General features: G+C 44.1%; 1 protein-coding gene across 2 annotated transcripts in view; it reads left to right on the top strand.

Moving 5' to 3' along the window:
- Positions 1–211: 211 nt before the first annotated feature.
- LOC121698062 (ceramide synthase 6-like) overlaps positions 212–12,151 on the top strand; it is an 18,055-nt gene continuing 6,115 nt past the window's right edge. For both annotated transcript variants that reach the window (XM_042079790.1, XM_042079791.1), the window contains exons 1-7: positions 212–493; positions 1,800–1,905; positions 3,153–3,283; positions 5,224–5,281; positions 9,135–9,185; positions 10,036–10,128; positions 11,713–11,841. In XM_042079790.1, the coding sequence (XP_041935724.1) occupies positions 324–493; positions 1,800–1,905; positions 3,153–3,283; positions 5,224–5,281; positions 9,135–9,185; positions 10,036–10,128; positions 11,713–11,841 (738 nt within the window). In that variant the 5' untranslated portion in view covers positions 212–323. The remainder of the gene's footprint in view (positions 494–1,799; positions 1,906–3,152; positions 3,284–5,223; positions 5,282–9,134; positions 9,186–10,035; positions 10,129–11,712; positions 11,842–12,151) is intronic.

Below are 12,151 nucleotides of genomic sequence, written 5' to 3'. Positions count from 1 at the left end.
TCAAGCCTATTTAAATGTAATATTTTCGCTTCTATAATAAGGTGCAACAATACAGAGCAACCGAGACACAGACAGACACATAGAGCGAGGCAGATTTGTGAGCACCAATCACTCGCCGAGGAGGAGTTCACATCGTCTACCACTGTCCACATCTTTGTTGCTCGGGAGGAGAGGAGGCAAGTGTGTGTCCATATCATAGGCGACCGGCCGGCGCATCTCTTGGGAGAAGGACATTGAAAAGACATCTCGCCAACACAGCTGGCATCAACGACATTTCGAGGACAGGCTGAAATAGGCTATAAGCCAGTCCGCTTGGCAACACAATGACCAGCTTCCTTGCGTGGTTCTGGAATGAGAGATTCTGGCTGCCTCACAATGTAACTTGGGCTGATCTAAAGAACACAGACGAGGCTGTATACCCCCAGTCGGAGGATTTGTATCTGGCTGGCCCTCTTGCTTTCTGCATCATCATGGTCCGGCTTCTGTTCGAGAGGTAATTGGAGATCGCTCGACTTTCTAAAGCCCAATATAGCCCACACGAGTCTACATGACTGGGCCACTTTCTTGGCTACAGGAATGCCGCTGCGTCGGCTACATCTCCGACCATATCATTCATAGCCTACTAGCTTTGTTGGTTTGGTTCGCTGTCATGCGGACTGCTGAAGGGGGCATGGGTGAGAGACAGCGTTGCCTGTGCAACCAACCACCGGTCGGTGACTTAGCCTTTCGCACCGACAAGCATCTCCCCCAGCGGGGACGCACCTGTCCTGTTAACCGGAGATGCTTTGCTTTGGGATCAACCGTGGGAGGTGGTTATGTTTGGACTAGACAAAAGCCAGCAGGAACAACATAATTTGCGTTGTCTCTAGTGCGGGACAGCCCGTGTAAGCCAGTAAGCATGCGAGGAGAGGAGCTGTCTGACAAGTGAACTGAACAGTGCTATTCCCTCAGATAGCTTACTGCCTTTTCTTGGTCCTCGGGGTGTGACCTTGTACTGTCTTGTATTGACCTAGATTGTGTGACAGGTAGTGATAGGGTGTGATAATTGTCTCTACACATATGAATCATATAGTGACCTCAAAATATGTATTCATCTTAACTGTCTCACTGCACCTGCAAAATGTATAACTTTACACAAGGGAAAGCTTATTTCCTTATGTGAAATTGCTGAAAGTCTCAGTGTAAGACAATAGAAAGACAACAACAACAAAAAAAAAACATTTGCTGGGCATGGATTATAGTTTCTCCTTTCTTTTGCAATAATAATCAAGTAATAGTATCAGCCACTGGAGAGAACATGGAATAGTTTTACACATTGCTCTGTGAACATCTGAATGCAAAACAATATGGAACTATTTTCTGGTGTGGTATGTAAATGACGGATATATCTCAATATCAAGCACCTTACTGCTTTGACTAGGAAATCAAATACCTGAGACGATGGGGAATATTAATAGTCAGAGCTGTCTCTGTTTAGGCAACACACCAACTGACAATAGGGTGGAAAAGACCTTACTACTCAACTCAACAAGTTATAATTGTTTACATAATGTTGAGCCTTTGTTGGTAGGAAGTCTAACTTTCTGATAGTGAGCTGCTGGACCAGCTGATACCTGACTCTGTGTTTGTCCAGGCTATATGAACAAGCCTGTGTATTCCCCTTTAAAAGGTGTGATTCAGTAGTCCTTATAGTCTGTACAACTTTCTGAGAAGGCAGGAATTTTTTGCTAGGTGTGAGGACCAGCACTGCTCATGATGGTGCGTGTGTGTGTGTGTGTGTGTGTGTGTGTGTGTCTCAGGCTGATCGTTAGGCCGTTGGTGTCTGGCCTGAGGATTGAGGTGAAGGAGGCGCAGAAGGCTCCGCCCAATGCCATTCTGGACAAGGTTTACACCGCCATCACCAAGGTAACACCCATTACCATCCAAACTTTACCTTAATCCTAGAGAAAAAGCAACGTTTACGCCACAGTCACCATGTTAACAGCTCTTACCACCTCCCCCAAGACAAAAACAAGGCTTACTCCACTACTGTCTTCATATTAACAGCCCCTACCCTGTCAAACTGCCCCCAATCCCTAAGACAAGCTGAGGCTCATCAGCATAAACTTAACCTATTGACCTTTGACCTTGCCGAAAACAGAGTCAGAAATTTTCAACACAACACAGGTTACACATGTAGATACTTACACATACACTTACACTCACACTCACACACACACACACACACAGACATACGCACGCACACACACATACGCACGCACGCACGCACGCACACACATACACACACACACACACACACACACACACACACACACACACACACACACACACACACACACACACACATACACACACACACACACACACACATACACACACACGCACATGTCATTTGTGCTTGGCTGAATTGTCTGTGTGATTTGCCCTTGCATTGTAGTGCATGTCTCAGCAAAAAGATGTAGTCTGTTTCAACATAGAGATCCTTCTGTAAAGTGATGCTGAGTTGAGTTGCCTTGTTTCAGCATGATGTTGTGTCAGCCCTGTGATACAGTGTTTGTTAAACTCTAGTGTGTTTCACTTTTTCATGTCAGTAGGCTAGTTATAATGTTACTGCTACTACATTGCACATATCTGTACATGTTGTTCATACATTGTTCATATTACATAGCCATATTGATTCTGCTCTTATAAGGTAATACACTGCACATATTTATATTTAATTTATACTACTCTAAACCACCTTCTGTAAATCAACTGTATACTACTGTCTACACTGCACTATATTTGCTGTCCTGTCTATGCACCACCTGCTTATACTTTGTATATCACATTGCACTTTTCTGCTTTTTTTGCACTTCTGGTAGACGCAAACTGCATTTCATTTTCTTTGTACCGGTACTTGTACTCTGCACAATGGCAATAAAGTTGAATCTAATCTAATCTAATCTAATGTAGAGTGACCTTAGTTGATGCATCCCTTTTGATATTCGTCTTGTTGCACAGTTTGTATCTATTTGCATTGTACTGTTTATTTGGAAACAGTGATGCCATTTGTTTGGGTTTTGTATTTGCTTCAGTACACGCAAGGGAGGGTGGGGGGTGCTGCTTGTGTCAGTATAGTGATGTCATTTGTTTGTGTTTGTGTTTGCCAGCACCCAGACGAGAAGCGGCTAGAGGGCCTGTCCAAGCAGCTGGACTGGGACGTTCGGACCATCCAGCGCTGGTTCTACCGGCGCCGAGACCAGGAGAGGCCCACCACGCTGGCCCGCTTCTGCGAGAGCATGTGAGAGACTGCAACATCACAACATCATATTCTATATACAGTACAGGCCAAAAGTTTGGACACACCTTCTCATTTCAATGCGTTTTCTTTATTTTCATGACTATTTACATTGCAGATTCTCACTGAAGGCATCAAAACTATGAATGAATGCAACGTTATTTGGCCCACAGATGAATATTTGTCAAGTTATGGCTTTGCTGAATATAGTATTAAATTAAAATAAAATAGCAACTTTGAAGTTATACTATACTAAGTCATGTAGAGGATAATATATAGTCTGCTGTTCTGTCTTATAAATAGGTAATACCTGCTGACTTAAAATTGCAGAATGAAATGAAAGATGTGGTCATCACTTACAGCTGGACTGGACTGAGCTACCTCTCTGGCATGTTTCGGTTTGGTCCTTGGTTAAAATATAATGTACGTTTTTTTTTTTTTTTTTTGCACAAAAGCGTCTGCTAATAAATTTAAATATAAACATAAACACAATCAAACGCAACTTCCTGCACAATCCCTGACTGCACCTTTAATGCAGGGGAACTGTCTGACCTAATGTAATTCACATCTGGAAATTTCAATGAGTTAAAAAGCTTCTCAAGCTCTTCATAAAGAACCATTATAATTTGTTTGGAATCCTAATGACACATTACAGCATTGTAGGCTACCCTATACTGTATACAGGCACTATTATTTTAGCGGTTCAAGCTGTGTTTTATGCTGTTGTTCTAGCACAACCTCGAACGCTAAGCTGTTACCATATTTGATTACCATGGTGACAATATGGTAAAATCATATTGACAGTGAGGAGGAAAATATTAATAGTATTTAACTACTCAGTTGCCAGGCAACATTTAGCCTTGCAATGAACATAGAGTAATTCCTCATTTATGACACTGGACTCTATGACTTATGACACTGGAATATGTGTGTGTGTGTGTGCGTGTGTGTGTGTGTGTGTGCATATTATTTGTTTTACATTCTGAAGTGGTGTAATTAGGATCCTCTGTTTGAAGACTGAGAGCATCTCTCCTTAGTGTCCTCAGAATCCGTAAGACTCCTGGGTGCTTTACATTTACTAGTAAATAGAAATGTGTGTGTGTGTGTGTGTGTGCCCTGTACCCTGGCTCAACACAAGCCCCCATCTCCATAAGAATCCTGGGTGCTTGACATTCAGTAGTAAATATATGAATGTAGAGGCAAAATCACTGCTTTTGGAATATGCTTACATGGCCAATCAGGTATTATATATGTAAGGGATAATGTATAGAACGCCGGTCATTATTGGGAAAATAAGTCCCGACAGGGCGAACCGGTCTTGTTTCGCCCTGAAGGGACTTATTTTCCCATAATGACCGGCGTTCTATACATTATCCCGCTTATTATACGGCTACTTGCCAATCCGAAATAATAAACTCCCCACGATATGACTTTAGCCTACATAGCTTAGCCTATTTGTTACCGTTCATCGTGGCATTTGCTGAGAAACAAATAGTTCGCAACAACACACGCTGCTGAACTTGAATCAAACATTCTTTAGAACACAGCTGATCAACCGTCTGCTTTCATGTTTGAATGAAGTTCCAGTCCTTGCGTGATATGAAAGTGATATGTGACGTGATATGTGACGTATCAAAAGCACAAAACCCGTTGCTATTGACAGCGGTAATTATGTTTGCAGCGGTAATTACATTAATTTATTTTACCGTAGAACGTTGGGAAATCCCATTCAAGTCAATGGAGCGTTCTACTAGCATTGTGAAGAGCCGTATAATAAAAGCTTAGATGCCAGCACATTTTTACTCCCTGTCTCTCTCTCTCTCTCACTCTCTCTCTCTGTCAGTAATTTAACACACACACACAAACACACACAGACACACACTCTCACACACGCACACTGTGGTCCCACCAGACATCTCACCTGGTTCCTCTGTCCCCCGCAGGTGGAAGTTTGCTTTCTACATTTACATCTTCACCTACGGAGTGCGTTACCTGAAGAAGGTGAGGACAGATGTTTCCTGTCTCCTGCCTGTAGTGACACCTCCAGAGAAAAGGGATGTCCCCAGCATGAGTGTGTGTGTGTGTGTGGGGGGGGGGGGGGGGGGGGTCATGCATCCCCTTGGCAGCCAGTTGCTGGGTTATCATATCTCCTGTGAGAGGGTATTTTGCTGCCAATTGAAAAGCTTCACAGTAATACACACAGATGCTTTTAGTATTCCTAAGTGGTTGATTGACATTAGCAGTTATAAGCAGTAATATACTGTACCTCTAATTAAGCTCATTGGACCAGTGGAGTTGTTCAGGTCATTTCGTTGTTGCAAACGTGCCTGTGTTTCCATATGAGATGCTGTGGTTGGATTTGAGTAGGGGACTTCTATCACTACCATACGTCATGTGTGACAGGAGGCAAACTAAATGTTTTTTTGTTTTTTTTTACGGGTTAAAATCAAGACGCTCCTCCTTAATGGCCCCACATCTATCAGGAGCCACTCTTTAAATGAGGCAGCTGTCTACTGAAGAGCGTCAGAGCCATTTGACAAACATACGCAAGAGAGAAAGAGAGAGAGAGAGGGGAGGTGGGGAAGAGAGGATGATGACAAACGGGTAATGACAAGAATAGAGTGCATATGAGATAGAGACAAAGAGGCAAGAGATAGATGTTGCATTATGTTTGAGAATGGATTTGGAATAATTGCAGGTGGTTCTCCAGACAGTGTTGCCATGGCGCTCTTGCCGCCACAGTTCACCGTCGCTCTTGAAGAGCTGCGCTGATTGGTTGTCAGGCAACAGAGCGCACCAAATTGGTCAAGTGGTCAAGGGATGAAAAGACCGCAGACTCATTTTCCCCCAGGGGGAGTGTGTGTGTGTGTGTGTGGCGGAGGGAGGGGGGAAGGGTGTACGACAACTCTTAATTGGAATTAATTACCCACCATGCATTGGGCCCATATTTTCCCATTAGGACTGCCACTGCCTGCTGCCTCAAAGGAGTGAGCTGGACAGCAATAAATAATAATTAAACTGCCTCTGCCCTTAATGACTGATTGACTGACTGGACTTAACACACACAGACAGACACACACAGACACACACACACACACACACACACACACACACACGGATACAAGATCATTCCTGTACTCAGGCTTACATGGTGATGTCTTTTTCCCCAGTGGTGATTGCTGTGTTCATATCATTCTGGCTGCCTTGACTTGGGTAGAGACTAGCTCTGATTGGACAGTCATTGGTTGGCTCCATGCTGTGGGAGGCTATGAAGAAGGTCTGTGTGTGTGTGTGCGTGCGTGCGTGCGTGCGTGCGTGCGTGTGTGTGTGTGTGTATGAAAAAGAGTCAGAGGGAGGGAGAGAGTGAGAGAAAGCTTGAAAGACTGAACTTCCTCATGTGTTTTATGACTAGTCTCCCTTTTTGCAGAGGAAGAGAGTAATAGGGAAAGAAAAAGGAATGTGTGTTCAACAGTATGGAACCCTTTCAAGAGAGTTCCATTATCAGCATCATAGTTGGCCCCACAAGACTTCCTTTTTAACATTCCATATGTTATCTTAATGTAGAGGAAGTAGATTGGGGCCCAAATAGAACGTTCAAGCATTGTTTTTGTTTTTATTGTTGAAAGGGTCTATATATGTGAGAGAGAGTCAGAGAGAAAGTGCTTGTGTAGGTGTGCTTGTGTCTGCACGTGTGTGTGTGTTTGTAGATGTGTGTTTGTGTGTGTGTGTGTGCGTGTGTGTGTGTGTGTGTGTGTGTGTGTATGCGTCCTTGTGCATATGTTTGTCAAGTCAAGTCAAGTCAAGTCGGCTTTTATTGTCAATTTCTTTACATGCACTGGTCATACAAAGAATTGAAATTTCGTTTCTTACTTTCCCATGCAGACATAGACATGCTTTAAATACAGACATAGACATACTATGGACATAGCCATAGACAATAAACATTAAATTAAAGTGCAAGACTGAAATATAGAACATGTATGTATCAAAATAGAAATATAGGACATATATTAAAAAAAAATAGAGGTAGTTGTGTTGTATATTTCTATAGTCTTAACAGTTACATGAAGTAACTGGGGGGGGGGGGGGGTTTGGTAGACAGGATCCTAGTTTCCTAGGTTCCTGGTTGGCTGGTGGGTGGGGGGGGCTGTCAGTGATGGGAGAGTGGGTAGAGTGTTCAGCATCCTGATTGCTTGGTGGATGAAGCTACTTGCCAGTCTGGTGGTGCGGGAGCGGAGGCTCCTGTACCGCTTTCCAGAGGGCAGGAGGCTGAACAGTTCGTGTGCAGGGTGGGTTGTATCCTTGACAATCATTAGTGCTTTGCGGGTGAGGCGGGTGGTGTAAATGTCCTGCAGGGAGGGGAGTGGTGCTCCAATGATCCTCTTAGCTGTGTTAACAGTGCGCTGGAGGGTCTTCCTGTTCTGATCTGTGCAGCTTCCGCCCCACACTGTGATGCTGCTGGAGACGATGCTCTCGATGGTCCCTCTGTAGAATGTAGTCATGACAGGAGGCGTGGCACTTGCCTTCTTCAATTTGCGCAAGAAGTAGAGGCGCTGCTGGGCTTTCTTCGCCAGTGATGCTGTGTTGGTGGTCCAGGAGAGGTCGTCGCTGATGTGCACCCCCAGAAATTTTGTGCTGCTCACTCTCTCCACAGCATCTCCGTCGATGGACAGTGGTGGCAGTTGTTTGTGGCCTCTCTGAAAGTTGACAACAATCTCCTTGGTCTTGCTGACATTTAGCAGGAGGTTGTTGTCTTTGCACCATTTAGCCAGCAGGTCTACTTCTTCTCTGTAGTGAGCCTCATCGCCCTTAGTGATGAGGCCCACCAGTGTTGTGTCGTCCGCAAACTTCACCAGATGGTTGGAGCTGTGAGTAGTTGTACAGTCATGTGTTAGCAGTGTGAAGAGCAGGGGGCTGAGCACACACCCTTGAGGGGCCCCCGTGCTCAGGGTCAGAGTGCTTGAGGTGTTGTTCCCGACACGTACTGCTTGTGGTCTCTGCAACAGGAAATCCAGCAGCCAGTTGCAGAGGGAGGTACTGAATCCTAGCTTGTCCAGTTTGCTGATGAGTTGTTGTGGTATTATGGTATTGAATGCTGAACTGAAGTCTATGAACAGCATTCTCACATATGAGTCTTTATTGTCTAAGTGGGTGAGGGCTGGATGGAGGGCAGAGCAGATTGCATCCTCTGTGGATCGTTTGGCTCGGTATGCAAACTGGAAGGGGTCCAGGGTGGGGGGTAGGGTGGCTTTGATGTGTGACATGACTAGCCGTTCGAAGCACTTCATGATTATGGGCGTGAGTGCTACAGGACGGTAGTCATTGAAGCATGATGGTGATGATTTCTTTGGCACGGGTATGATGGTGGCAGTTTTGAAAAGTGATGGGATGATTGCTTGCTCCAGAGAGGTGTTGAAAATGTTTGTGTGTTTGTATGTGCGTACATGCATGTGAGTATGTGTGTGTGTGTGTGTGTGTGTGTGTGTGTGTGTGTGTGTGTGACTCACATGCTCCCTGGCTGTGCACTTGGGGGTGGGGGTCAGATAGTGGTTGACTCAGGAACAGATCTGACCCTGACCACCACCAATCTGCTTGACCAACAACAATTTCAGTCTGGTTCCATCTCAGAATCAAACATATGTACTCTTTCTTTACACTTTTGAAATTATTAATTACATTCTTACATGTTTCCTTTGTCATTATGTTTTGCTTTTATTTGTGTAAAGCAGGTTGATTTGCCTCTGTGTATTACATGTGTTACTGTATATAAATAATAATAATCTTGTCTAGCTGTGCACCATTATTTTCTGCCATGCTCCTAATAGTCTCGTCTTGTCTCTTTTCTGCCATTAAGACACCATGGCTGCACAACACCAGAGAGTGCTGGCAGAACTACCCTAATCAGGTACTGTGTCTCCCGTGTACTATTTATGAGCAGACTAGATTAGATGAGCTATACAGTTTCCTAGGCTGCTGGCAAATCAAGGCTACAGGGCCTAACCACTGGGAGAGAAGGAGTGATGTCTTTTTGGAACAATTAGTGTATGTATTAAATAGTATTCCTTTGACATATACCAGAAGCACACACATACGCTACGTATATGTAGCTGAAATTGGACTGTGTTGTTCTAATTTATGAAATGTATAATTTCATGAAATGTTTACATAATTTTATGTAATGTTTACCTTTTATTTTATGCTCTGGTAGACTGCTCTGGTTAAGAATATGGCATTATGATGGATTGCAATTGGACTCAGTTAGCACAGTCTCATTTGACGCTCTCATGGAAACTGAGAAACACATACACACACACACACACACACACACACACACACACACACACACACACACACACACAGAGACTCACCACTCAGACACACCTGTCCAAACCAAGCTTTTGAATAATGGACCTGAACACCTGGGACAAAGCAAACCATCTGATGTAACCTTAACTTGATCCCCGCCTGGGCTCCCTTTATCCGCTCACTGTGATCACACTGACCACACACACACACACACACACACACACACACACACACACACAAACACACACACACACACACACACACACACACACACACACACACACACACACACACACACACACACACACATGCACACACACACTCACCCAGTGTATGATCGACCTGTTTGCTCTATGACCTGCATGTCATGCTGACCTTTGAAGACCCAGCATTAATCATAGCAACAGCTGTTATGTCATATTGAGAGCTCATTTCTGATTGGCCGGCAGCCGCTGACAGTGGAGGTGCACTACTACTACCTGCTGGAGCTGTCGTTCTGTCTGTCGCTGCTCGTGCCCCAGCTTGCTGATGTTAAGAGAAAGGTACTACATACACACACACACACACACACACACACACACACACACACACACAATCTCTTTCTCCATCTATATATCTATCCCCTCTCTTATCTCATCTGTCATCACACACACATATGTATACATACAAACATACACACAAAAACACACACAAACACAGAAACATTGAAAACACCCTCAGTAACCTGAAGGACTGAGTAAGCAGCATTATGTGTACAGTGTGTGTGTGTGTGTGTGTGTGTGTGTGTGTGTGTGTGTGTGTGTGTGTGTGTGCGTGTGTGAACAGACTGGTAGTAAAATCATAGGATGCTAGCATGATGCCAGTGAATAACAAAGGATACAGTAAATTACTGGTCTGTGATGGCCATTTGTGTTAACTGTCGTATGGAGTAGCATAGCCACCTGACACCTGAAATAATCATAAATTATATTAAGCACTATATATTTATTTTGAGAAATGTTTATTCAAATTAGATAATCGGCTTTAAAGGTCAGTGTTTGTATTTTTACAGCATGTACACGGAAACAACGTGTCTGTTAACACTTGAAGAGTTCACCTACAGAGAGTTTATGGATCTGTTGAGATTCAAAGTTCAGCATGTAAAATTATGGTCGAATAATTACTGAACATCCCTTTAACCAAATCCAACCTCTGACCCTAAATTGTAGTTAACATCTGTAGATAGTCTAAAGGGGACTATTCAAGGGAGGTTTGACGGAAATATTTGTCAGATAAACAACACATAATCACACACAGACACACACAGACTAACACACACAAACACACACACACACATATCCATGTGTGCATGCGCAGATGCGTGTCTTTAAGCTTACTCGGTCTGAAAAACAGCTGGGGTGAGAGAGTGGCCTACTTCTATGACCCGGTCAGCTGTAATCCCCAAACTGCCACACAGAGCACACACACCAGGCTGCTTACTGTCTCTGTCTCTCACTCAAAGTGTGCACACACACACACACACACAAGCACAGAGAGAGAGAGAGAGAGTTAGACTCATGCACACAAACAGAAAAAGAGAAAGGGAGAAAGAGAATCATGCTTGCACACACACACCAGCTGTAATCTCCAAAATGCTGGAGACTGCACACTCTAGAATGTTTATTTTTTCTCTCTCTCTGTCTCACACAGACACCCATGTCTACACACACACACACACACACATACACACACACACACATGTATGCGCACACATACACATACAGATGAGGCCACATACGCCCACTGTCAATATTGTCTGGATGCTCTGATCCTTAAGTGCCCAGGCATAAGTGTCCTTGTAGTGGAAATGTAATGAGATGCACACAGATGCACACTAAATCAGAGAGATATACAGGCAGATCTGTCTGATTTGCTTCCAGACACATCACAGAGAGAGAGAGAGAGACCGAGAGAAAGAGAGAGACCGAGAGAGAGAGAGAGAGAGTGAGAGAGAGAGACAAACACACAAACACATACACATACACACACACATACACGTTACATTGCAGACATGCCTTCCCATTTCTCTCTAAGAACTAGACCTTTTCTTTTCTCTGTATCATGCTCCATCGCTCCGTCCGTGTCAGGACTTCCTGATCACCTTGATGCACCACGTGTTGTCCGTTTGCCTGATCGTCCTCTCTTACGTCAGTAACATGGTGCGTGCGGGAACCCTGGTCATGTGCCTGCATGACTCTGCTGAAGTGCTCTTGGAGGTAAGTGCGTGTGCTGGATAATGCATGGACTCACACACAGCCATCTGTGGAACACACCTACACACACACACACACACACACACACACATCGTAACAACACAACATAAATCATATGAGAGTATGGAGGTTATCTGACGTTATGCAACCTTTCCAGTCACACAAAGTATCACTAACAATGCTGTTAACAGTGTGTAAAAAGCTAATGTTAATGTTTTTTCGCTAAGCAACACCCCCCTCCCCCAATATGACAATTTGTCCTCAATTTTAGACACAACTTGTCAGAGGAATTGGTTAGTGGTTTGGTGGTGGT

The sequence above is a fragment of the Alosa sapidissima genome, chromosome 23, assembly GCF_018492685.1.
Source record: "Alosa sapidissima isolate fAloSap1 chromosome 23, fAloSap1.pri, whole genome shotgun sequence".
In the NCBI taxonomy this organism is placed as follows: Eukaryota; Metazoa; Chordata; class Actinopteri; order Clupeiformes; family Clupeidae; genus Alosa; species Alosa sapidissima.
The sequence above is the reverse complement of the archived record's forward strand: the minus strand, read 5'-3'. Positions and strand labels throughout refer to the sequence as shown.